Source organism: Ictidomys tridecemlineatus, chromosome 4 (assembly GCF_052094955.1).
Source record: "Ictidomys tridecemlineatus isolate mIctTri1 chromosome 4, mIctTri1.hap1, whole genome shotgun sequence".
NCBI classification, from domain to species: domain Eukaryota; kingdom Metazoa; phylum Chordata; class Mammalia; order Rodentia; family Sciuridae; genus Ictidomys; species Ictidomys tridecemlineatus.
This window is the reverse complement of record NC_135480.1, coordinates 8044141-8070096: the sequence shown is the minus strand read 5'-3', so window position 1 is coordinate 8070096 and position 25956 is coordinate 8044141. Positions and strand designations below refer to the sequence as shown.

The 25956-nt window shown below is 57.7% G+C and overlaps 1 protein-coding gene across 41 annotated transcripts in view; it reads right to left on the bottom strand.

The window, feature by feature from the left end:
• Nucleotides 1-2716: 2716 nt before the first annotated feature.
• Nucleotides 2717-25956, bottom strand: part of Nrxn2 (neurexin 2) — a 105244-nt gene continuing 82004 nt past the window's right edge. For 23 of the 41 annotated variants that reach the window (XM_078045689.1, XM_078045691.1, XM_078045696.1 and 20 more), the window contains 4 exons: nt 22263-22352; nt 18540-18865; nt 16337-16415; nt 2717-4642 (listed from right to left, as the gene is read on the bottom strand). In XM_078045689.1, coding sequence (XP_077901815.1) covers nt 3756-4642; nt 16337-16415; nt 18540-18865; nt 22263-22352 — 1382 coding nt within the window. In that variant the 3' untranslated portion in view covers nt 2717-3755. The remainder of the gene's footprint in view (nt 4643-16336; nt 16416-18539; nt 18866-22262; nt 22353-25956) is intronic. The other 18 variants (XM_078045710.1, XM_078045711.1, XM_078045712.1 and 15 more) reach the window with 3 other exon arrangements.

Sequence of the window (25956 nt, the reverse complement as noted above, 5' to 3'; positions counted from 1 at the left end):
GCCTTTCTTAGGCTTGCTCAGAATTCTTGGGGCCCCAGGGGGCCCATACATTTCTGGGAGGCAGAACCCAGTGAGGAGGTGGCTCCCCCTCTCCCCAGTATGTCCCTCCTGCTCACCCCTCAGGTCAGAGCTGTCCCTCCATCCACAGAGTGGCCACACTCCTGACCTTTCCAGGCCCCGGGGTCCTCCCTTTACTAACTCCACAGGACTGTAGCGGGAGACCCGGGGCCCTGCCACTCTGGGGAGCCAGCAGCAGCACTGGCCAATGGGTGTCCTGCCCAGGAGGAGGCCTACACCCCCTGGGGGCTGTCCACCCAACGGCAGGCCTCCACTTGGGACATACCCTCTTTTTAAAGCTCACCCTGGGGGCTCCTGACCTCCAAACCCACTGGGGCACCCCACAGAGCAAGGGAACTGAATATGGGAACGGGGCCCCGATCACCCCAGCGTCTCGTCTCATGGCAGCAGGGGCTTCACGCAGCAGGGACTGGGGAAAGGACTGAAGACCCCCTTTATCCATTCTCCTGGCCCCAACCAGACCTGTAGCTCCTCCAGGAAGCCTCAGGGAGGGCAGGGCTGGGCATGGGCTCCATACCCACCTCCAGGAAAGGGGCTTCCTCCCAAGCCACTGGCACTAGGGTCCTCCCTGGGGGCCTGGGTGGCTGGGTAGGTCTTCCAGGTCAAAGGGCATCAGCCAGACTTCCCCAGGAGCCTCTTCCGCAAGCCCCTGTCCTTGGTACCCACAAGGTGGCATCTCCTGATACATCCCTGCAAGGATCCCGCCGAGGAGCCAAGCTGTGTGGCTTTTCTGCCCCCAGATGCTATTTGGGCCTCTCCTGGGGTCCCTGCCGGGCAAGCCAGGTCCCAAGGAGCGCAGTTAAGGCTCAAGTGCCACAGTCACCATCTGATGCACAGGACAAAGACGCTGAGACTTGGGTGACTGTCCTATGAGTTGAAGGTCAAGTCCCATGAGTTGAATCTTTCCTCTTACAATGAAGCCCCTTAGTGACAGGAGCTCTTCAGCTTCTTATGCAGCAAGGGAAAGACAGTCCCCAGTCACATGGCAACCGGCAGGACCAGGGCCATCCTTTCCTGGACTACCCCCTACCTCATCAGGGCCATTCTAAAAATTCCTGGAATAGGAATATTCCTCCCCTTCTCATTACCAAGGAACTCTTGCCGGCCTGATTGGTTTATTTTTTACTAGCGCCAACAAGACAGCAGGACCTAAGAGAGCCTTGCCCCTGAGCAGGGCACAGCGGCACAGAGCCTCAGGAGTGAGCCATGGCCAGCAGAGGGACAGGATGTCCTGGCAGGACTGCCCACATCAGGGCCACCCCCAGACTCCCTGACCTCAGCATGTGAACTCAGGCTACAGGACTGTGGTGGTGGGGGGATGGGGGCTGCAGGCTCACCCCAAGGCGGCTGGTTCAGGAGGGAGAGGCAAGTCCTTGGAAATCCACACCTGGGGTGGCCGGGGACCCCTCCCTTGATAGAACTTTGGATGAGGACTCTCAAAAGGCCTGGGGGGGCATCAAGCTGGGGGAGGTCCCAAGGCAAGCTCCCTCCAGGATGAAGGGGGAGATGACAGCTGGGCTTCTGAAGCCAGTTGGAGCCATTAGGGCAGCATCTGCCACCCCCCCAGGGACATTCCCCTGCCCAGTGGGCTCCTGCGGGTACCCAGGTGCCCAGGCCTAAAGCTGGCCAGACTTTTGGACTGGAAATGCCTGGAGTCTGAGCTGGCCCCCAGCCAGGGCCGCCTGCTGCAGATCCGCAGTGATGGACGACATAGAGCCAAGAGCCCAGGAAGCAGAGCCAGGACAGGGACAAGATCTACCACGCAGAAGGCGCAGAAGGAGCCAACTGAGGGAGGAGCCGAGTGGCAGAAGCATGGCTGAGTCACATCTCGTGTGTCAAGTGGTGTGACCACCGCCACCCCCGCCCCCAGGATCCAGGCCCACTCACTCTCTCCTCCTGGACGCCACACATGTGGGTCCTAGTGGAATCCGAGTCTCCTGCATCTGTGTCTTGCCCCTGAGAGGCTTAACATAGACCCACCCCTGGCGTGGCCTTGCTTCTGGTCTCCATGAAGGATACTCTCCCTGACTGCAGGAGGCTCCGCTTCCACCTCCGGCCCAGGAGCTGCCCAGTAGGCCAGGTGGACTTGGAGGCAGGAGTCCCTAGTCCCAAGGGGCCCAGGGGAAGAAGCAGAGACCACAGGAGGCAGGGCTGGAGGTGGCTCAGTTACTGATTCACTGTGAGACCTGGGATCGGCCACGCTGCTCCCATAACCCAGGAGTGGTGCACCTCCCTCCAGGGTCTGCCAAGGGTCAGGCAGGTCTGTCCCATACCAGGTCAGGCCCCTTGCACAGTCCCAGGGGTCTTGGCAACATTAAGCCTCTGGGGATGTGTCTCTGGGGCCACATGATGCCTCTGGGCAGCAGGGGCTGGGAAGACTGAGAAGGCAGGTCTGGGAAACCTTGGACACAGACCAGCTGTCTTCACAAGCCCCAGGACTGAGTCCAGCCTGCAGTCCCACCCACAGGGGCTCAGGCACCAGACACAGACAAGTGGCACCAGGACCCCAAAGTTGTGCTCAGTTCAAAAGTGCGGGTGACTTACCAGCTCTCACGTGTCCCCACTTGGGCCCCTACCCCAGCCCAAAGCCAAGCCCAGGGTCCTAACAGCACCACCAGGAACAAACGGCACAGGACTGTTGGAATTTGGAAAGTTTTTGTTTTCTTTTTCCCACACATTTCCGGGGTTGGGGTGTTTCCAAGACTCAGACACATTTGTTAACAAAGAGAAAAAAACCGGGGGAGCAGGGAGCCCGTGGGCCGAGAGGTGACCCAGCAGTCCACAGATGCCACCTCGCTCCCTCCCTTCCCTGCGCCCCGCCCAGTGGGTGCCACAGGCTGCTGCCCTTGGTATCGAGTATTTGTCTTTAATAGATATCTGCTTTTGCCTTGCCCTCCCCCCCCCCCCGCCAGCCCCCACCCCTGCTCCTCGCAGCTTCCCCGTCAAGGTCAATGCACGTGGCCCGTCGCCGGCGTCGCTGGCGGCACTCACACCACAGGCCCTCCCCTGGGCGGCCCCAGGCGGGTGCCTCTCGGGGTGAGGAGAGTTGGGACACTCGGGGACCACCCCACTGCCCCGCCCCTCCGCACCCACCCGCTGGGCCGCTGGGGGGCCACCCTCCCGTCCTTCTCCCACCGACTCTGGGAACCCAAAGGGAGGCAAGGGAGAAACCAGATACGCACACAAAAAAAAGGAGAAGTGGGAAAGGAGGGTGGGGACGGAGAGACACAGCAAGCCTGGGATGGGGACGACCGGAGGGCTGGGGAAGGGGAGGAAGGCAGGAGGGACGGAGGGAGGGAGGAAAATCGAGGGAAAGGAACAACGTGTAGTGGACACTTTACAAAACCCCAGCCTTCCTTCCCGCCCAACCCCACCAAAATAAAACTACCCCCCTTAAAAAAATAAATCAACCCAGGGCTGTGAGCACGTGCCCTGCCTGGCGGCGCGGAGCCAGAGGGACAGGCAGCCCCGGGGCTGACAGTGCCTGGCGCCGCGGACAGAGGAGGAAGGGGACGAGCACGGGGTTATTCCTTTTCTTTTTTTTTTTGCGTTTCCTCTTTGAGAGAGAAGCCTGAGGCAGCCGGGAGAGGGTCCCCAGGCCCCGGCGGGGAGAGGCCGCACCCTCCTCCCGGGCCTCCCGGGAGGGGCAGCTGGCAGTGGGGCGCGGTGCCGGGCGCTCAGACGTAATACTCCTTGTCTTTGTTCTTCTTGGCCTTGCTGGGCGTCTTGGGGGCGGCCGGGGCCTTCTCCTTCACCACCGCCCCGTTGCTCTGGGCCGAGTTACTGATGTAGTTCCGGCTCTGGTCCACCTGGTAGGAGCCCTCGTCGCGGTTGCGGTACTTGTACATGGCGTAGAGCAGGATGAGGATGCAGAGCGCCGCCGCCGCCACGATGCCCACCACCATGCCCGTGGTGCTGCTGGACTCCCGGATCACCTCCACCGCGCCCGGCGGGCCCCGCTCCCCAGGCCCCGTGGGGTTGGCTGTGGGCAGATGAGGGAAGCCGGGGGCTGAGGTCCCGCCGGGGCGCAGGGGCGGGGGCCTCCGCGGCTCGAAGGACGTGGGGGCCCCGGGCCCCGGGGGCGGGTTCTCCAGCAGGGGCTGCAGCGGGTCTCGGTGGTTCATTTTGCCCGCCGGCAGGTTAGGGGCCGGGGCGGAGGGGGCGAGCAGCACCCCGGGGGCGCCCGTGGCCCCGTCTGTCCTGAGGTTGGGCCGGGGAGCGGGCTTGCGGGGTGACAGGAGGGTGGTGCGGTCCGTGACCAGGGGAAAGGTGGTGTAAAAGTCCTCGTCGTCCGTGGGCGGGAGGCTGGAGTCAAAGACCTCCCCCGAGGCGAAGCCCGAGGCCTCGATGGGCTCCTCGCAGTCGCTGTCGTCGCGCTCCGCCTGGCACGGGCCCCCGGGGGGCGGGCGGCGCGCGGCGGGCGGGGGCAGGGTGTCTTGGGTGGCGCCCACGCCCGTGAGGAAGGGGTAGAAGGTGGGGGGCGGGGGTACGAAGGGGGACCGGGTGGCCACGGGAGGGGGGTCTAAGGAGTCCTCCGTGATAATGGGCAATATTAACTCTCCTCCTAGAACAAGAGAGAGAAGAGAGAAGGCAGGGCGTCAGCGCGGGCCGGGGCGCGGGCGGCCGGCACAGAGAGAGAAACAACAGCCTCACACCCAAATCGGTTCCCCTTGGCCTTGGCGGAGACTAGAGCGGGCCGGGCCCGCCCGCCAGCCGGCCGGAGCACTGCGCGTTAAGCGGGCAGCGGCTCGGATGCCCTGGGCACCCCACGCACGGGCTCTGTGACTCTCTGGGTTTTGGTATTTTGTTTGTCTTAAGAAACCAAAAGGAACAGAAAGGAAAGGAAATCGAAAAGAAACGGAAAAAAAAAACAAAAATAAAAACAACTCTACTGGTTTAAGGCTTTAAAAACAGATACAACAGCAGCATTTAAACAAACCTAACGACAATATCTTTTAGGGTTTTTTTTTTCTAGATTTTTCTCTTTTTTTGCTTTTTTTTTTTTGCTTTTGTTTTTTAAAAAAGAAGATAGCATACCACGGAATTCAGGCAACTTACATCAACAAATAGGCCGTGTGATTTTAGCATGAAGAAAAAATTACAAACAGAGCTGTGTAAGCGGGTTCTCCCGGAAAAAAAATAAGAAAAAACAACTTTTCCGTACAACGTTTCCTGTCTACCTGCTCGGTCTCCCTCCCTCGCTCTTCTCTCCCTGGACAACTCGCTTCCTCCTCAACTCTGTCTCCTCCCCTCACCTGTGCCCTCTCCCCCTCGGCTGAACACAAAGCTGGACTCCGCTCGGTGCGGGCTGAGCACCTGGTGTCGGCTGGCGGGGGAGGGGTCAGTGGGGAAGGGGGCAAGACAGGCCGCGGGCCCGCGGTAGGAACTGCTGCGTGAGGGACAGGACCTGGGAGGGGATGGCCACGGGAAGGGGCTTTGAGGGCTGACTGTGGGTGGGCGGTGGGGAAGGAGACTTTGAAGGGCGAGGATGAGGCCCAACGGAAGAACGGGCAAGGAGGGGTCAGAAGCAGGTCACGCTGGGAAGGGTGGGGGCAAGCCAGGAGCCAGCAGGGAGTGGGGACATGTCACGTGAGTCCTGAGCTAAGCCTAACTCCCCACCTTTCTCTCTCCACCCTCCACCTCTGACCCCCACTGACTTCCCGCCTCCCTCCACCCCAGAACCCCCATGAGCCGCCAGGACCTGGCCAGGGCTTGACGGCTCTGGCCCTCTTATTATTGTTAAAACAATAATAAAACAACGGAAAGAAGAAGAAAGCAAAAAAAGAAAAGAAAATACATACACAGCCATCTGGGAAGGGTGCACTTGCTAAAACAGGGCCCAGGGGGAACTAGTGGGAAGGGCACAGTGGGGAGGGGGAGCCTCTTTCTCTCTAGTCTCTCAACTGGAGCCTCCTGGGCAAAATCCGCAATTCCCATCAGCCCTCAAAAGTGAGAACTGCAACCCCATTAGCCCTTGGAGGGGTATTCCCATCAACCCTGGGTCAACAACTACAACTCCCATCAGCCTCCTGGGCCTCCTCTCAAAGCATACCAACTCACTGGCCTGGGTTAGGAGGGACCTAGAGCAGGGCTCTCAATCGCTGGCATGGGGTTGTTTCGCTTGCAGGGGCCTCTCCTGGGGCTGCAGGTTCCATCTCTGGCTCTTCCTCCAGCACACTCTAAGCCCCACCCACACCTGAGCAAGACCTCCCTGCCTGGCACCCTCCTTGGTAAGCACGGCCTGGTCCTGCCCCACTGCAACTCCGGCTCCACCCACCCCCAGCCCTCTGGACCGCACTGCGCCTCGCACACCTCTGCTGACCCCTCCCATCACCGCTCCAGCAATCTCACAGCCATCTTGGCCACACAGGCCAGTCCTAGCCAAGACCTTGCCATTGACTGGAAACTTGCTCAGCTCCCCAGGCTGCTCTTCCCACCAGGAAGACTCCAAGCTGCCCCTGATCAGGGGCTCCCCTGAACCCCAAATTTTGAAGCCCCAGGGGTCCTGGCCCTCCATGGGCTCATCCTCAATAGAAAGCTAAGCCCAAAGCAGAGCAGCGTGATGGGATTGTCCAATTCCAGCTTACAATGGATGTGGATGTGGAAGCCCGGGGATGTGCCCAGTCCCTTCTGTGGTTCTCAGAGGCCAGGGAACTGCCAGGGCTGCTCAACTCCTCCTCCTCCGGAGGCTGCACACTGTTCTGTCACTGAATTCTTATGTGACTGGGCCAGTTTCCTGTCTACCAAAGGTGGGTTTGGGGCTCCAGGTCCAGAGTGAGGCCAAGGCCTGGCTCTTAGGGTCCTCCAGCCTTTAGATCAAAAGAATGTGTCCTTCCATCCCCAGCTGAGCCTCACTCACCAAAGGATGGGCTAGCACCCTGGTCCCTGGTCCCCCTGGTTGCAGGAGTGCAGACAGCCCCTCATGTGGTGGCATCCTGGGCCCAAACATGCCAGGCTCCCTTTCCCTGCATAGACCTTGAGCTTGTCTGGGGTCCTCCCTGCAGCTCAAGCCACATTCCCCTACTGATAGCTCAGTCATCTGAGTCCAGCCCAACACCTGGTCCAGGCACACTCCAGAGGACACTCCTGCCTCTGGTGCCGCATCCCTGCTCCATCCTGGAAGCACAAGTTTGGACTCACTGCCAGGCAAGGTCAAAGGCCCAAGCCTCATCTATCAATCTCCCTAGCACCCAGCAGAGGGCCTGGCATAGAGCCGGGGTCATTATGATTTTCTAGGGACAGAATATTCTTGAGGGTATTTCCTGAGCCAGACCAGTGAAGCAGGTGAGTAGCAGAGCTCTGCACCGCCCTCCTGCCTCCACCATCTTGAGCAGCAGGCCCTCCTGAGAGCTCAGCCTGGCAGACCCCCCACTGCATGGGCCCAGTCCCACCCTCTACCATTCTCAACTTCAACTTTTCTTTTAATGGTGCTGGAGATTGAACCCAGGTGCTCTACCACTGAGCCACATCCCAGCCTTTTTATTTTTTACTTCAAGACTGGGTCTCACTAAGTTGCTGAATGTCTTGCTAAATTGCTGAGACCAGATTCAAACTTGTGATCCTCCTGCCTCAGCCTCCTGGAGTTGCTGGGATTACCATGCCCAACTGCCAGCCTCACCTTCTGTCTTAGATTGGGCCACCTGTTAGTCCTGGGAACTCCAGGTCAAGGTTTGCCCTAAGCTGACTTACGACCTTCCATCAGTTGGCCAGAGCTAGAACCCCAGCAAAGTACCAGGTCCAAGGCATAGGAAGGCCATGCTGGTGGCATGTCCCACCCTAGAGTGATGATGAGGGTACAGACTTGGACTCTCCACCAGCCTGCAACCCCCACTGAGGCGAGGGTATGTGGGAGCTTCAGGCTTTGGACCACAGACAAGTTCTGCTGGGCCTAAGCCCCCACAGCCATTTGCCCCAACTTTCTAATCCTCAGGACACTCAGGCTTCCAAGTGCCCCTCCCCTAGGCCAGAGCTCTCCCAGGCTTCTCAGTCCTGTGTCTGTGGTTCCAGCTGCTCTGGGGTTTTCTGAACCTTCTCTGCCCAAGCTTTGGCAGCACATCTCCCAAGACATCCTGCCACCCCATGTCCCCACACGGCCGTGACTTTCCCTCAGTGTCCCACCCTACTCCCTCTCCAACAGGCCATGGAGAAGCCTCTCTCACCCCCCGCTGGGCTCTGGGTGCGCAGCCCTCCTGGTCTTCCTGGGGTCATGCGTGGACCTACCAGAAGGATGAGGTGCGCCCACCCTTGGTGAGGACCCCTCAGACACGCTTCACAGGGCAGAGTCCCACCGCAGCCCTCCAGACGACTGCCGGGGGAGGGGCATAGACTCAATACTTGGTGGGGTCAGCTCTGTATCAAGGGCGCGTCCTGGAGGCCCTTTGGAGCCATCGGAGTCCACTGAGAACCCCAGGCAGCCCCCGCCAGCCCCCAAGCTTTCGTGCAGCTGCAGCATTTGGAAACCACAGGGGCCCATTTATCCCAGATGCTGCCCACCCACTCTGCTTCTCTGCATTCTAAGAAAATAGAATTTCAGTGCATGTTAGGTCCATTTGCTAGAGAACTCCATCCTGACCCAGGGCATCACCAGCCATTCCTGAGCACTTTCTCCCTCTCCACTCTCCTCTCTCCGGGGAAGCAGGCCCAGCAAGCTGGGCTCTATTTTTAGGGCACAGAAGTCCCCTGATTAGAAATTTACACCAAACCCCATTCCCACCGGAGCAAGATGTGCCCTCCCCAAAGAGGGAGCCCAGAACTGAAGCTAAAAGTGTCCAAGACTAAACTGTCATCTGGCAAAGTGCAGCCACCAGCGCGGGTGTGGGGTGGGGTGGGGGGGCCTGCCCAGGCCTCTCACCTACAGGGCATTTCATGTGGATTAGGGAAAAAGGCAGCCCCACTATGCGGAATCAGCCTTTCTCCTCCATGCAGACGCACCCTCCCTGCTCCAGGCCCAGGAGCTGCAGCTGGGCAGCAGAGCACTGGCTAGAAACCAGTCCTTACTCACCTGTGTGCACGGAGAACCACCCATGCCACTGTGGACAGGGCCCTGGAGAACAGTGCTCCCCACCATGAAACGCCAGCATGGTGAAGGCAGAGGCCGGGTAGGTCTCGGAGTCAGAGATGGGCTACATCCTGGGGTGCACATGCCCATGAGCTCGCCCTCAGAGGCCAGAACCTCGATGGAGCAGACAGCGGGTTTGTCTGAACAGACAAGTGTGCATAAGTGGGTCTTTGGCCCTGGCATGTATCTGCTGGCCTCTGAGCCTGGCTCTGGGCTCCACGTGCACATGGAACGTGGGACTGCACCTCTCAGAGCATACACATAACACCAAGGCTCCTCACCGAACTCATTTCCTCCTTCTCCTGAGCAGCTGGACTACGATTCCCAGTATCCCTTGCAACTGGGCGTGGCCACAGGGCTGAGTAGCGAGTCCTGCCAATAAGGGGCCCCTAGCAACCTCCCTGGGGTACCATCTTCCACACTTTATCCCCAGTGACCTTGGCAACCACATATTGAAAATGGAGGATCTACAGATGGAAGGAGGGTGGATTCCGAAAGCACCCTGGGGGCAGAGCTGCTTGCCCATCAGGAGCATCTAGGTAGGATGCACCTGAATGAGAGACTGCTCTTGAGTCACCCACTGAGATTCAGGGTTCATCTGTTACAGAAACAAATGTTCCCTTGACAAAACCCTGTGGCACTCAGGTGACAATCCAATGAAAGAGACGTGAAGGTTGGAAAGATGAAGACCTATAAACGCGGTGGCAAGTGTTGGGTGCAAACCACTGCTTGGGAACCAGAGAGGGCAGCCACACACCTGAGGCTCTGGCCCTGAGGGACAGAGCAGGAGAAGGCTGGGGGATGGTGCCAGCACTTAACTTTCTGCTTTTAGCAACATGGTACAAAAAGGAGGCAAACTTGGGCAAGAGCTGGTGGTGTGCAGGTGGGTCCTGCAATTGTCAGGAAAGCCACAGCTTCCAAGCCCCAACCGCAAGAGAGAAGCCTGAAGCAGGCTGGAGGGACAACGGGCCAGTTGTGTCCCATCTGAATGAGGGACTCAGCCCTTCTCAGGGTCAGAGTTAAGGTGCGGCCTCCCTCCTGCTGTTCGTGGATCTGAGATGTGCCGCTGACATCCGGGCTACGTGATGAGGGCTACGTGATGAGGGGGCGCAGGGGCAGAGCCCAGGGAAGCCTTGGCTGGAGAACTGCACCGAGGAAACCCTGGAGTGTGCTGCGACTGGCTCAGCCGTGAAATCACCCTGCGCCCCAGAGGAGTGGGCTGTGAGCGCTCTGGAGTGCCCAAGGAGGACGTTTCTCCCAACACCCCCTCCTTGGAGGATGAGGGTGGGAAGGACCTCCAGGGAGGCAGAGACAGGGTCCAACCAAGGAGGCAGGGCTTGCTAGAGAAGCCCCCGGTGCAGCCTGCAGCCTGCTACAGGAGGTCCTCCGTGCTCCCAGCACACAGGGCCTGTGTGAACCGGGGGCCAGTCCCCGTGCTGGGAACCAGGGGCTGCTGCGTGGCCCCCAGCCTTCCCTTTCTTGAATGGGGGATGGAATGTGGTTGTATTCTAGGCGCCTCTCGGGCAGGGCAGTGGAGGCAGTGAGATGAACTGTCCTTCAGTTCACGGTCTCCAGGCTGCGTACAGGTATCCCCTTCAGGGGAGGCAGGCCTGGCATGGAGTGGGCCACCCCCTCCCAGATATCCTTGCTCTGAGGCAAATGCCCTCCCTGGGCGAGACTTCCGGTTGTCTCCCTTGAGGAAACGTGGGTGTATTCTGAGATGGGAGAAGAGTGAAACAGATCCTTGGGACCCTAAAGGCCAGACTGTGGTACATAACTCACTAGCTGTACCCAAATCTGTCTGTGCTTCCTCCTGGAGGCACAGCAAGACCACACTCTAGCCTTCCTGAAAGCTAGGCTGTGGCCCCAGGAGTGCACTGACAGCCAGCAGAACAAGAGCAGGAGCAAGGGCAGGAGCAATGGCAGCTCTCCCAGGCCTGGCCCATGAAAACCTCCCCTGCCTGACTCCACACTGTTCCCCTTCCCCATCTCCATCCTCGCCCGCCCCGTGGAAGTGTTAAGAATGGTGCAGCCTCAAGACAGAAGAGGCCGCCCTGACCTGGGACTTGGAGAAGAGCTGCCCACCATCAAGAGCACTGTGTGTAACTTCTGTTGAAAAGAAAACATGCCTTTCTGTGTGTTGAACTACAGGCATGTGCAGTTGATTGTTATGGTGACTAATGTAATGTCACTTTGAGAGCCTCTGGGAATCTGATCCCCTTTATGCTTCTGTGGGTTTGAGCAAATATGAGTGTGACACTGTGGAATGAAGCCTGTGTGCCTGAGGGTCTCATTTATGTGTTCACAGGGGCGACTCCCCAGGAGGGGTGCACCTGGGGCAAGTGCATGAGGCTACTTCCATGCATCTGAGCGTGCGTGGGCCTGAGCGAATCTGAGGAACCATGTTTCTGTGCACCTGGGCTCATGTCCCTAAGCACGTGTGCATACCTGAGCCTCCACACATCTCAGCAAGTGAGTTGCCCTAATGGGTCTGAACGGCGGTGGGTGCTCACCTGATGTGTGCACAGCCTAAGGGTCTAAAGATGCACGTGTGCCCTTCACGTGCCACTGCATGGGTACCACTGAGCACACTGTGCACCCGGCACTGTGAGTACCTGTGTGGGCCAATGCAGGCCTGAGTGTGTGTGTGTGTGGACCCTGGACTGAGCACACACAGCCTGCCTCTGAGAACATGCCCACATGCACCCCTTGGAACCAAATCTAGACATCAGCGCACATGTGCACCTCTGTGAGGGAATGAACACACATGTTGGTGCATGAGCATCTCTCTGCAGATATGTACATACACCTTGGTGAGGACACATGGATACAGCTGAAGAACACACGTGCTCTGTGCTCTTAAGCATGGGTGTGCACTTCTTCATGCGTGTCCATGTACTTCAGTGGGTACAAGCACATATGTACGTACCTGACCTGAACACACACACAGATCTCTGTGGTTTTGAAATGTGAGCATCTGTAAGTCTGAGCACATGTGGAATCCTATGATCCCTGCATATATGTGAGTTACACAGACGGGTCTGTCCACCATGTGCTGTGCGAGCTGGGTAATTCCGTGAGTCCCAGGACATGGTGCAAAGCATGAGCCTCAATGGGTCTGAACACAAGTGAGCACACGCTAATACCTAAACATGTGTGTGTCCCAAATGTCTGAAACACGTGAGTGCGTCTACATCTCTGCGCACGTGTGTGTGATTTGGAACATTTGGCATATGCACTGATAGATGTGAGCATGGCTGGGCACGATGGCACTTGCCTGTAATCCCAGCTATGGAAGGCTGAAGCAGGAGGGTTGCAAGTTCAAGGTCAGCCTCAGCAAACTTAATGAGGCCTTGTCTCAAAATGAAAAATAAAAAGGATTGAAGATGCAGCTCATGGGTAGAACACCTGGGCTCGAACCCTGGTACCCCCTCACACACACATGCACACAAAATAGATGTGAGAGCACATAGCTCTGAGCACTCATAAGGACCCTGGTGGGTTTAAGACATGTCACATGTGCCAGCACCTTTGTGCTCTGTGCACACGTGTAAGTGTAAACCTCTGGGGCCAAACAGGTGAGCACCTGGGTGGAGGTGCTCTTAATCATGGGTGTGTACTTCTGCATGTGTGTCCATGTACTTCAGTGGGTACAAGCACGTGTGTACGGACCTGACCTGAACACGCACACAGACCTCTGTGGTTTTGAAATGTGGGCATCTGTAAGTCTGAACATGTGTGTGGAATCCTATGATCCCTGCATACATGTGAGTTACACAGATGGCATTCTGACCCTGCACACCTTGGCGTGCTCCATGAGGCAGTGCATGTGTGCCTGGGTTGTGTGTCTGTGGGTCTCAACAGGCGTGTGTCAGCATGTCGGGCCTGCAGCGGTCCGAGTGTGCACATGCTCTTTGGCTTTAAGCATGTGTACGCCTCCGCGGGTCTGAGCATGAATAGCAGGCGCTTTTCTAGCTAAAACCCTGTGTGTTCAGGGCCGGGGCTGGGGCTCAGTGGCACAGCCATGTGAGGCACTGGGTTTGATCCTCAGCACCACATAAAAATAAATATACAAAATAAAGATATTGTGTCCATCTATAACGAAAAATGTTTTAAAAACACCTGTGTGTGGGGCTGGGACTGTGGCTCAGCGTTAGAGCGCTCGCCTAGCGAGGGCGGGACCCGAGTTCGATCCTCAGCACCACATAAAAAAACAGATAAATAAAGGCATTGTGTTGTGTCCATCTACACCTAAAAAATAAATATTAAAACAAAACACCTGTGTGTGTGTGTATGGAAGTGGGAATGTGTAAGCGTGCTGCTGGGCCTGTTGATGTGTGTGACATGTGTGTGCATGCCTCTGGTCACATCACATGTGTGTGCACATGGATGTGTGCTTCCATGGGTGTAAGCCTGTGTGTGTTCTTCCTGTAAGTTGGATTCCTACAGGGGCCAGACCTGGAATACAAGGTGGGGGCCAGGCCACCTGAGACGATAGGGGTGGTGTGACACATGGCCAACTTTAGGTACATGTCCCCCAAGTACACCCTCATTCAAGATAATTCACTAAGCAGTGGAGGAGGTACGGGGCCTGGGGACTATACAGGGCCCCAAGTTAGTGAAAAGGGTGGAGAGGTGAGCAGGCTGAGCCGCAAGCTCCCAGGCCCGCTGTACCCAGGGATGAGGCTCTGGAAGGTGGGAGGGGGTTGGGTCCTGGACAGCCACTGTCTCCAGCCAGGCTGTCTTGACCTTCAACACTGACCTTCAACACAGGGGCTTGGCCTTCTGCTCCAGAAAAGCCTCCTTCTCTGGGGCTCTGGAGAAGCTCTGGCTGAAGAGGCTGGTGGTGTGGGGCCAGACCTGGAATACATGCTCCAGGGAGACCTACACCAGCCTGGGATGGGAGACCCTGGAGTCCATCTTGGTCCCTGCCTGGCTTCCCATCAGGAAGGACCACATTTAAGCCTTGGAGTGGCGAGTGCACTTGCACATGCCAGAGATCCCAGTCTGGGGAAGAGCCAGTGGACTTCCTCTGGGCTCTCCGCCGCACTCTGCCTCCCTCTTGGCTATTTCTGAAGCTGGATGCTGGGCTGGCCCCCAGCCCCTCCTCATCCCTGGCTTCCAGCCCTCGCCCACCCACAACCTCCCCTCATCCTGTGGCTCTTTTCCCAAGAGGACAACCCAGTGGTCAGTGACCTCACAGAGCCTTATCGGGGGACCCAGAGCTGCCAACTTCAACTCCTCCTCACTCCCTTGTCCTAACAGAGCCTGAAGGATCTCGGCCACCAGTGCCCACACTGGGATTCACGCCCAACCCCTGGCTGGAGTCTGGGCTGGAGGATAGAGCCCGCCCAGAAGGTAGCCCTGGGGCAGCACAGTGTGCATTCCTCGTACTTGTGGGGTGACTGTCTGGCCCAAGACAGCCTGTGCAGGGTCCAAGGGGAGCGGAGACTCCTTCTGTCACCAGGAGCTTCCATCCCAGAGTATGGGGCCAGGCAGTGTCTCGTGACCCACACAGTCCCCTGTCCCTAGAACCTCATCCCAGGCTCTCACGGTCCATTCATCACAGCCTCTTACAGCAAGCCTGGATCAGCCAATGGAGCCCCAGACAGTACTCAGAGCTTAGAGGGCCAAGCAGGACAAGGGGGAGTGCTGTGTGCCACGCTGCCATAGGCCCAAAGCCTCCAGAACAATGGTAGGGTTGGAGCATGCATCCCTGGGCTGAGACCCTCAGAGGGACAGAGGGGCAGCCCCAGCAGAGACCTGCCACAGTGGGTGGCATCAGTTCCAGCAAGCACAGCCCTGGGCTGTGGACAGGGAGCCTTGCAGCCCAGCAGCCAGCATCTCCTCCAAGAGCCCCTGGGCCCAGGACCATGTACGTCCCTCTCAGCTCAGCCCACTACTGGGCACAGAGGGCAATCAGGGCTTCAGCTTCTGGGTCTGGGGTCTCTTGTCCTTGGTCTCTGAACCTCGGCCTCTGCCCTAAGGCTCCACACTCCATGCTTTGATCCTGTTCCCTTCTTGCTCAACCCACACTCCATCCAGAGTGGCAGCCCACACTCAGCTCGAATGTCTCTTCTGGTGCTGATAGGATCCCAGGCCCCCGCCCCAGGCCAGATTCACAGAATGTGCCAGGATATGCTGCCCACCTCCTGACCACAACCCTTCCCTGTCTCTGTGCACACATGCCCCAGCCTCCAGCCTGCTGGTACCCACAGCCCAGGGCGCCACCATTGCAAGGTAACAGGGAGAAGTCTCCAAAAAGCCAAGCAAGAGATGTGGGTGGCCCCTCCACTCCCACAGGCTCATCTGGGCTACACTAAGATCCATGCTCCCCACTAGTCACATCCAGTACTTTCTGCCTTCCCACAGCCAGCCTTGAGCATCCCTTCACCCCAGCTCCTCTTAGCCACTGCCAACCTTCTCAGATGAGCAGCCACGCATCCACCATGCCATCTCACTCCCACCCTCAACTGCACACAAGGCCACCCGCCCTGCAGGGCTGCTCTCTGCAGCTGCAACCTTGGCTCCAGCCAGCAGCATCAAGCTGAGGCCTGGAGGGCTCCCTGTGCCCCCACCCCCCAGAGACTTCCCTCCCAGCCTGCTCTCCTACAGCTGCTCCCCCACCAAATCTCCCCAGGGAACCCCAAGTCTGGTCCAGGGAGCACCTCCCACCCAGCTTGTGGCCAGGCCTTGGCCTGGCATCCCTGGCAGTCTCCACCCTAGGCACCCTCTGGACCAGAACAACAGATATGTCCCGAGACTGGGCATGAGGAGGATTCAAGACCCAGCAGAGGCTTCCCTCTGAATGACCAAGAGAGTGCTGGGCCTTGGGGCTGCTGGGAGTTGTAGTTCTGAACCTGAGAGCTGATGGGAGTTGTAGTGTCGTCCCCCCCAGGACTCCTAGAGCTGCAGTTCTCATCTAAGGAAACCGCTCCCTCATTCCCCTCCAGCTCCCCTTTGCCCTCAACCCCAGGACTCTACGCTAAGAGCCTCACTATCTACAAGGGATGGGACACCAACAGGCACCTTGCCAGAGGGCATCTAAGGCACCTGGGGGCTATAAGGTGGGGAGGGGGAGTATGGAGAGAGCTAAGGCCTGCAGCAGGTCCTGGGCTGGGGTCAAGTAACAGAAACTGTCGCCCACCTCCCAGCAGCGTCGCAGGGGCCCGGGGCAGGGGAGGGGGGAAAGGCACTCACCAGTACTGGGCTCACACTCCTCCAGATCCTCATCATCGCTCGGACACTCAGCCGAGGCCACCAGGAGGTCATCTGTGTTCTGAGGGGCGAGAGGAGGGGTGGGGAAGAGAGGGTCCAGGTGAGTCAGCAGACCCCACAGTCACCTCTTGAGGTGTGTGGCACCACAGGAGCTGGGCCCTGGCTAAGGCCCAGTACTTCCATCACTTGCTGGTGACCTTGGCCCTGCATTTCCTCCTGTGCAAAGGGACACCAGACAGTACCAGCCCTGGAGCCCCTGCAGCTCCCAAGGATCAGAAGCACATGCTGTGCTTTTTATTTCTAGGAAGCGAGGCAATACGATGCCAGATCTGGGGCTATAGGATGGGCAGCAAGGGATCCAGGACACCTTGGGGTAGGGACAGGTGGGGCAGGAGGCAAGGCACAGGGCCCTCTGGAAGCTGCATGAGCAGAGAGGGACAGGGCCTGGAGGGGTTTCCTGGCTCCAGCTTCACCCCCACCCCATCACCCCTCATCTGTCTCCCAGCCCCCTTTCCAGAGAGAACCGGGCTGCACACAATAATTAGGGCTATGGTTGCCATGACAACAGGAGTCGACTTTGTCAGCATTTTCTCTCCTCCTGATTGCAAAGAAAGAGAATCCCTGAGATGAGTGTGCGTGAGGGGGAGGGGGCACTTGGGGTGTTAGGGAAGAGACCCAGGGAGGGAACCCCAATCTAGGCAGGACGAGAGCCCAAGTGGCTGAGGACGCAGAGAAGATCAGGGGGAAGGCCAAAGATGGGAGGGGGAGAGGGTCACACCTTGCCTGGTCCCCAGACCCTCATCTTCCCTTCTACGTCCTTGTCCCCAGGCTCCAGCTGCTGTCATGGGGGCTTCTCCATCACCGCATCACCCCTGGGGTCGCCACCTTCCATAGATGGTCTGCCCGCCTCTTGCACTGAGACCAGATGGCCCTTCAGAGATCTGGAGGGCACTGGGGTTGTGGTTGCCCAGCCTTGGGTGGAGCTCAGTCTTCCAGGCCTCCCCACTCCTAGAAGCAGGGCCCTGGGGAACTGAGTCCCTTTAGATCTCTGGGTGGCACAGGAGAGAGGAAGGGACACATGTTTGTCTCTCCCACCTGGCTTCTCCAGCTAGCTGGGTCCCAGCTCTCTGCAGCACAGGCTGGCAGGGAGGGACCTTGGAGCACTGAGCTCAGCGCTCAGAGTTAGAGGCTAAGACAGACTGGTGAAGTTAGGGACATGTCCTCATGGCCACCCCCAGATCCTCCTAGCGGACAGAGGTCCCTCCAGACCTGGAAACCCAGTAGCCCAGGCAGTGAGACAGGGTGACGGGAGGTAGAAGCACCATGGGGACAGGGTGGCTAAGCAAGACCAGCGCGCCAGATGTGAGCCCTTGTCAGCTCAACCAACAATCAGCAGGACACTCCACGGGCCCCGGGGCTGCCTCTGTAACCCCCCAGGCTTTCTCAGCTTTGACAGTCAGGAAAGCCAGGACCCCCCTACTCCTTGGAGCCTCATTCCCCAGGTGTGGCCCACTTGGGTCCCCTTGGGTCTACCACTCTAGCCTGACCTGACCCTGGGCACACCTGTGCCAGTGGCGTGAGCACTACAGGAGAGTGAAGCTCCAGGGAACTGTCTGCACCCTGCTCAGACTGGCAGGCACAGAGGAGGACACTGAGGCCCACTAGTGGGGGTGCCTCTCCAGGTCACAGGAAGAGGATGTGTGAAGGCAAGGGACCTGCAACCAGGGCCTGTCCCCCAGCAGGGACTACAGCAAACTAGGAGAGGCTGCTCCTGGCCTACCGCAGCCTCTGGAGAGGAGCCAACCACCCAGGGTGACTGCATCTGACTTCTCCAGTGTGTCCCCTTTGCCCAAGATGTTGACATCCTGGTAATGCCCATCTCCCACTACCTGCCCTCCCAACACTGGCCAGGGCCTTCGTGAGGAGCAGAAGGGTCAGTTTGCCCCCATCCCCGGTGTAGATTTCCTGGCTCTTGGGTGGGGTGGGTGGTCTTCCCTGGTCAACTCCCCCCAACTCTGGGAATGAACCCCTTCTAGAAATAGTGGCCCTCACACCTTCAATGTCCCTGGTCACCAGGGTGAAAGCCACTTCCTTCAACTAAACCATCACCATGTCGACAAAGTCAGAGACATCAGCCTCCAGGATGCTACCAGACCCCTGAGACCAAAGTCAGAGAGGGCCTCACCTGGGTGGTGCTGTCCCTCAGCGTGGGGGAGCGGCCCCGGCGCGTGGTGGTAGTGGCCATAGTAGTAGTGGTCTCCATGATGGTGGTGGCCATGTCGGCCAGCAGGGTGGTGGCCGTGGTCTCCGCACTGAGCAGCACGGATGGTCCCTCCCCCACCAGGCGCAGATGGCCCTCAGTCCGCACGTTGGGGTCGCTCTCGGCGGCCAGCGCCAGCACCTTGAGCCCATTGTAGTACAGGCCGGACACCTGGCCCTGGAAGGGGCGGCCCTGATCCCGGCCCCCGATCTTGATGGCAGCCTGGCTGTTGAAGATGGTCAGCTGGCGTCCTGGGGTAGGGGGCGATGGGAGAGTGACGGAGAGGGTGACAGACAGGATGGGCAGGCAGTAGGGGGAGGCCAGGAAGGGATGGGAGAATGGAGGGGAGCCAAGGGAAGGCGAGAGGAACCAGGAGGAAACCGCAGGTGGGGTTGGGGAGAAATGAGGAAGGGGCAGACACCAAAGGGAAAGTCCTTGTCAGCCAAAGCCCCTGGCCCAGCCAGGAGGGACCCCAGCAGGGGAGGGTCCCCAGAGCACACATGAGCTGGGAAAGGGAGCCGTCACCCCTCTACCCACCATGCGCATGCCTTCTCCACCTCCACCTGGCCCTCTCGGCTCCCCTTCCAAGGCCATCACCCCACTTCTTCCTGTGCCCTCAATGCGGTCCCCATCTTCTCCCACTGCTTCCCCACACACCCCACCCGTGCCCAGCACTGAGCCATGGAGCCCTCAGAAGTGGCAGATAGCGGAGATCAAGAGGCAGACACAGAGCGGGCGCTGCCTGGCCAGAGGAGGCAGATGAGGGGCGGCCAGTGCGCGGACCGGCCCCGCCAGCTCCCGGCCGGCCCCGCCCACCCGCAGCCCGGCCCCGCCCACCCGCAGCTCCGGCTCCGCCCACCCGCAGCCCCGGCTCCGCCCCTGCCAAGGCCCCGCCACTGCCCGGCACCGGGCGGCCAGCACAGCCTTCCTCCCAGCCTGGGTGTGCAAGCACAGAAATGGAAAACGTTAAAGGGACCTTGCTTCGCTCGCTGACAGCCAAAAACCGCTCCAGCTCCAATCTCGCCCCGCACTCGGCCGTATTACACCTCAGAATTCCCACCTGCGTGGGGTTTGGCTGTTCACTTTGGTTTTAGTGGATCTGGGGGTCGGTTTAACCCTCTGAGTTTGTTTGTTTTGGTTTGGTTTTTAGAAAAGATATTTATTATGTTTAAGTTTAGATTTAACTTTGATTTTGGTGTTGCTTATTTTGGTGGGGAGGGATTAGACAGACGGACTGCTCCGTTGCCCCTTCTCCCCTGGACCTTCAGCTGCTGACTCTGGGGATTTTAAGTCCTGGCTTAGCCCTTGTTAGCCTCTGGTTAGTGCCTCGTTAAAGATCTGGTTTAGAGTTAGGTGCCTGTAAGCCCTGCCCCCAAAGCCTGGGCTGAGGATAGTCCAACTTGTGAAACCCACAGCTCTTTGGAAACACGGGCTCTCTGGGACACCCAAGTCCCTGGAACCCCCAATCATCTGCCTGGCCTCTGGCCAATTATGGGCACTGGTGTGTTTCCTCAGCCTCCATGCTCAGCCTCTCCTCCTCCAGCACCTGCTCACTGCCCACTCAAGCAAGAACAGCCCTAGAGCATCACTGTTTCCTTACAAATAAGGGAGCCAGAACCCACAGACAAAGGGGACTGATGGTAGCAGCTCAGGACAGACCCTGAGAACCACCTTATTCAAGTTTATTCTTAGGCATAAGAATGATAGAAAAACAGCCAGGCAGAGTGGCGCATGCCTTGTAATCCCAGCGGCTTAGGAGGCTGAGACAGGAGAATTGCAAGTTTGAGACCAGCCTCAGAAACTTGGTAAGACCCTGTCTCAAAATTAAAAATAAAAAGGGCTAGGGATGTAGCTCAGTGATAAAGCCTCCGGGTTTCATCTCTAGTACCACCAAAAAAAAAAAAAAAAAAAGGAATTATAAGAAAAAGGAGAGGGCCATGATGGTCAAATGAGTTTGAGAAGCAAACTAGTCATTAAACAGGGTCCTTTCTTGCAGGACCTCTCAGAGCCTTTATGAAACTAATGTACATGTGCATCTCTGAGAGGAAGAAACAGGACTTGGCAGTTTCCAAATTTATCTTACCACAGTCCCTTTCTTGTGAAGCATCTCATGGGACTGATTCACAGGACATGTTTTGGAACTAGAAAATTGATTCATTCTATAAATATTTATTGAGCACCTACCATAAGCCAGGCCCTGACAATAAACATCCCCTCAAAGAACTCCTCGCCCTTGCCTCGGATACTTTCCTGAGGCTTCTCATTGCATGGCACACTTGCAATATGCTTGGGAGGTGGGCTGAGCAAGGACCAATGCCCCTTCTTATCAAGGAGAGTGCTAGCTTAGCTGAGGGAAGCACTGGGCCAAGGCCACACCCAAAGTGAGCTCCCTTTTCCACTCCTTGAGAAACTCAATCTCTGACTTTCTAGAACAATAAATGCAGGCCTACAGAAAAGGTCAAGGATAGCTGGACCCCAAGTCCTACCCAGCCCCTAGCAGGGCCTATCCAGTTCTCGCTAACCTTTGGGGTCACAAGTTGCCCAGCCTCAGCCCAGGCTGATCCCTTGGCCTCTCTGATTCTGGGAGAAGGAGGTGGGTAACGGAGAGGAAGCCACCTGACTTTAGCAAACTTGGTCCTGTGGCCCCTGCCTCTGCCCCCACCAGCCATGAATGCCTCAAAGGGTTAAAGTTCGCCCCGCTGGAGAGAGCAGCCCAGTGTGGCTGGGGGCTGTAGGTTTTAGCGATGTCTATTACAGTCCCTTTAACTTTTTGTCCTGTTATGGATTTATCACATCTGGTTATCAGCATTTTAGGCCCCTCTGGTGTGGGGGGCTGGAAGTTACATTTGGGGGTTTTATTGGGGAAGGCCCCAGTGGACATTTAAAGCACAGTTATCAGCTGGTTAAGTGGGGGTTTAACAGTTCTGCTTCCCCCTGGAGTTTAGCCTTAGAGGTACAGAGCTCGCCCCTCCTCCACTGGGACTGGGATGACTTTGCCATTGACCCCCAACTTCCCTTGAAGCCTTCTCCCCTTCACCCAGCGGCACCCCCCCTGCCACATGGGGCCTCTCAGGGGGCCCACTCTCAGCCCAGCAGGGAGAAGCCCCTGCAGGCCAAGGCCTCCCTCCCTCCCTCCTTTAGTCTCCCCCAGGTCTCCGCTACTTCTGAGAGGTCCTGTGGGCCAAAGGGGCCCATCCCAGAGAGTGGCCCACAGAAGCTAGCTCGGGGTCTTTCCAGTAGGATCTGAGGCCCCAGGTCTTCCCGTTCGTTCTCCTCAGCTGGCCCCAGTTAGGCCTTCCCAGCCCTCTTCTGGAGCCCTGGATCAGCCTTTCCTTCTCTCCAAAGCCTTCCTGTCTCCAAGTGCCCCGCAGCCCTGCAGAAAAACCTCTGGGACCTGACCTACCAGCCCAGGGAGCTTCTGTTCTCTGGTTTAGAAAGAGAAGGAAGCCTCTCTCTCCCTTAGAAAAACCCTTCACCCCAAACACAAGATGCTGACTACAAGGGGGCCGGAGCGCCCTGGCAGGACAGGACAATCGTCCCTTCACTTGGGCCCGGGCAAGGCAAGGGCGGGGAAGAGAGAGCTCTGCACCTCTAAGATAGTGTTTTAAAGTTAGTTAGTTAATTAATTAATTAATTCTGGTTAATTACCTTTGTCGAGCAGCCACTCATCTACTACTCGACCAAGCCGGTAGGGGATTCTCTGTCTAGCAATCGCCAGGCGCTCGTTATCAAAGTTTCCTTGGAAAAGTTTAGAAAGACAGTAGGTTTCTCAGGCGGCGAAGTCCACAGGAGTTAGAAAAGTAATTATGCATTTCTCAGGAGACCCAGAGTAAGCAGCGACATCCAACAAAAAGAGGGGAGGCAGGAAAAGAAATGTGGGTTCCTCTTCTCCGGGGGGGCCCCCTCCCTAGGCTCCCATCCAGAGCCAGCCCCACCCTGGGGGCGGGAGCAACCCAAAGAAAAAGAGGGAAGAGAAGAAAAGGCAAGGGATGTACAGAAAAGGCAGCGGAAGGTCAAGTCAGAGATTAAACGGGTTTATCTGGATGAGGCCCTTCTTCTTTCCGCCGTCCCAAAGCGGGCGGCGGGACAGGGGCAGGGCATTTAGTGGGTTTAAATTGGTGGGGGGAGGCCTCGTGGCCCAGGTGGCCCAACTGGCTACTGTGTTTAGAGGGTGGTTTAGAAGTGGGGGGATGGGTTAAGCGGGGTTTATGCGGCATTTAAGGGGTCTCCCGGCACACGCATCCAACCTCGAGATTTAAAGCACTCTCCAAGCCACTGTGACTCCCTTCACCTCTGTGCTCAGTCAGCTGCCCCTCACTTCCCCCTCCGTGCCGCACCCTGGCCCCCACATTAACCCTGCTCCAGCTTGACCCCACCTCTGCTTCTCCTCATGCTAGTCCCAGCTCCCTCAGTACCTGGTGACCTCTATAAGTGACCTCATAGGCCCCAACCTCTTCTCCCACAACTCTCTCACCCTCCCCTGCAGGCATCCAGCCCCCCTGGCTGGCTCCCCCTGGCTCTGAGCAGGCTTCCCGCTCCTTCCTGCCCTTCCCGCCAGCCTCAGCTGCACGCCTCTCCTTCCTCTGCAGGCTCTGCCCGCCCCTCAGCCTTCCTCCTTCAGACTCCTTCTCCCAATTCTAACCCCCTCTCCATCCTTGGCTGCCCATCTGGATACCCACCTGCTCCTCTCTCCACTCCCAATCTGCAGCCCCTGGAGACAGAGCGGGAGGGCGTGCGTGAGCCTGTGTGCTCGTGCACACCTAGGTGGAAAGGGGTTGTCAGTGTGCCTCTGGGTATGTACGTGCTGCTCCTGGGCTGTGGGTGATCCCAAGCCACAGCAAGAAGATCAACCGATGGCCTTTGGGAAGCTGGCTACTCCTCCCATGTAAAACACTCCCATGTACTGTGAACACCTGGGCCGGGGTAGGGGCTGCACTCCCCTCCCCACTCCAAGGCTCTGGCCTGGATCTGTGTGTGCACACCCCCCATGAATGTGGATGTAGCTGGTGCCTCCTTAGGTTCTTATAAGACAACAAGACTCCACCTTTCCTATAAATTAAAAATGGATAATTCGATCATCTGTGTGTATATGTGCCTGTGTGTATAAGTGACCTCATAGGCCCCAACCATTCAGTCCTGAAAGGGAGAATGTACATCTGACTTGTTGGAGGGCAGCTGAGTATATAAAAACTCTAACAAAAGCCCTGTTTATCAAGCATCTCTATCGGTTCTAGCACTTTCCTTGGATTTCACATGGAATCCTCACAGCATCACTATGAGACAGGTATCATCCTCGTGGTTTGGAGGTGGAAGCTGAGTCTCAGAGAGGCTAGATGACCCGTCCTAGGGTAAGGGGAGAGCCAATATTAAAATTCAGGTCCTGCTGACTGTGAATCCATGGGCTGTGTCTCTGCTCCCTACGAGTCACGGGTAGGGGTCATTCTCTGGGCCCTGGCACGCTGCTGACCTGGCCTGCTATTGTGTTTCAGGATTCTCCCTCCCAGTGCACACGGGCAGTCACCAGGCCCTCAGGTTATCAGAATTTGCAGGCAAGGGCCCCAGGCAGCCTTTCCCCACCCACGTCAGAAGTTCCTCAACAGAGCAGACAGCCATAACCTCTTTACCTGGCCTCCCAGGACTGCTGGGCTCCAAAGGGTAATGCTCTGGACAGGAGTCCTGGCCTACCACAGTGAGGCCTTCATGCCCCCAAGTCCAGCTCTGTCCAGCACAGGCCCATGTCATCCTTGTCCTGGTACAGGTGTGTCTGAGATGGAGTGAACTCTGATGGCCCAGAGCAATCATACCACACAGCCCTAGAGCTCAGGGTCTGCTCATGGCAGGGGCTAAGGCTTCCTATAGGAAGGTTGGTGTATCTGAGTGACCCCACACATGCTCAGGGCCTGGGCATAGACTAGCATCCCTCTGCAGAGCTGTTTTCTCATGGGTGTGTCTGACCTTATGAATGTCAGCAGTGGTTTGTATGCCTGGGGTTGGCCTATGTGTACATCAGCCTCTGTATTTATCAGAAGGGGCTCCGTGGACCTCATTATCTCAGGAGCTACCCAAGAACGTGTGGGTGCAAGTCTGCATGACTGGGAGTCGTGGCACTTAGTGGCTCCTTGTTCCGGTCTGGGTGAGCCCAGAGGGTTTGCACCCTGGCCTGCCCATGCCCCCTCCATCAGCATGGAGTAGCCTCTGCCTGGGCCTGGCTGTTGCTCTGAGTGATGGAGGCTGCAGATGTTCACTCTCTCCTCAGATGGGTCCTGTGTGTGATTCTGCAGTGCCAGCCAGCCTGTATCTCAGCATCTCTGTATCCCTGCAGCTCTCCCTGCACTATTACTGTCCCCTTCCTCTTTGTCTCCTGTGCTGGGCTCTCCTGCACTCTGTCCACCTCTTCTCTCCATGGCTGGCTCTGTGGGTCAGTTTCCCCATCTCTCCCTGCTTATCTTCTGGAGTTGCCTCCATCTTTGCCTACGTTTTAGTGACTATTTCCAGGCCTCTCCACTGCTTCTTTTCTGTTTCCTCTCACTCTGGTATCTTACAGGGGCTCCAGTTCCTCCTTTTATGTCTTCATCCCTGTCCTTCCCCTGTGCTCCTCACACCTTGGATTGTCCTTGAACAGCACAGCAGTCACCCTGCTGGACTGGGTCCATCTGCACCTCTGAGGGTCCCTGTGTCCTGATCACCTGTGTTCCTCAGGGCCAAGCACAGACCCTGACATGTAGTCAGTTGTCAATGAAGGTTGGTGAATGTATTCGACCCTGTTTTTCACTTCTGTCATTTGTCTCTCCCTCCCTTTTGCCGTGTCCCTCACTCCCTAAGACACTGAGGTTTCTTTTTTCTGGGTCTCCCCAGCTTCTTCCCTTCTTTTCCTTGCTTGGTTCTTTCCTTGGTTGTTTTTGGGAACAACCCTGCTTCCTGCCAAGACACCTTTTATGTTACTTCTGGATCTTGTCTCCTAGGTTTCTGCATCTGCCTCCCCATTTCCGTCTGTCTCTGCTTTCTGTAATCATCCTGTCCTCAAGCGCATCAGATCTCCCAGCGGCTATCTTTCTACCACTTCTCTGCACGCAAACTGGACTCTGGCCTTGCACCCCGCCCTCATACCAGATGCTGTAATCCCACCACTGCGGCCTATCCCAGCCCCCCAAATCCTGATGAGCCTTAGCCACGCCCCCGCCTTGGTCCCGCCCCTGTAAGCCTTGCCTTGGCGGTAGCCACGCCCCGCAGCCAGAAGCCTGCTCCACTTAGTCCCGCCCTGGAACGCACCGCGCTCCTACCTGAGGCCTCGGCCTCCCGCCCCGCCCCACCCCGCCCCACCGCGCCTCCTCCGCGGGCCTGA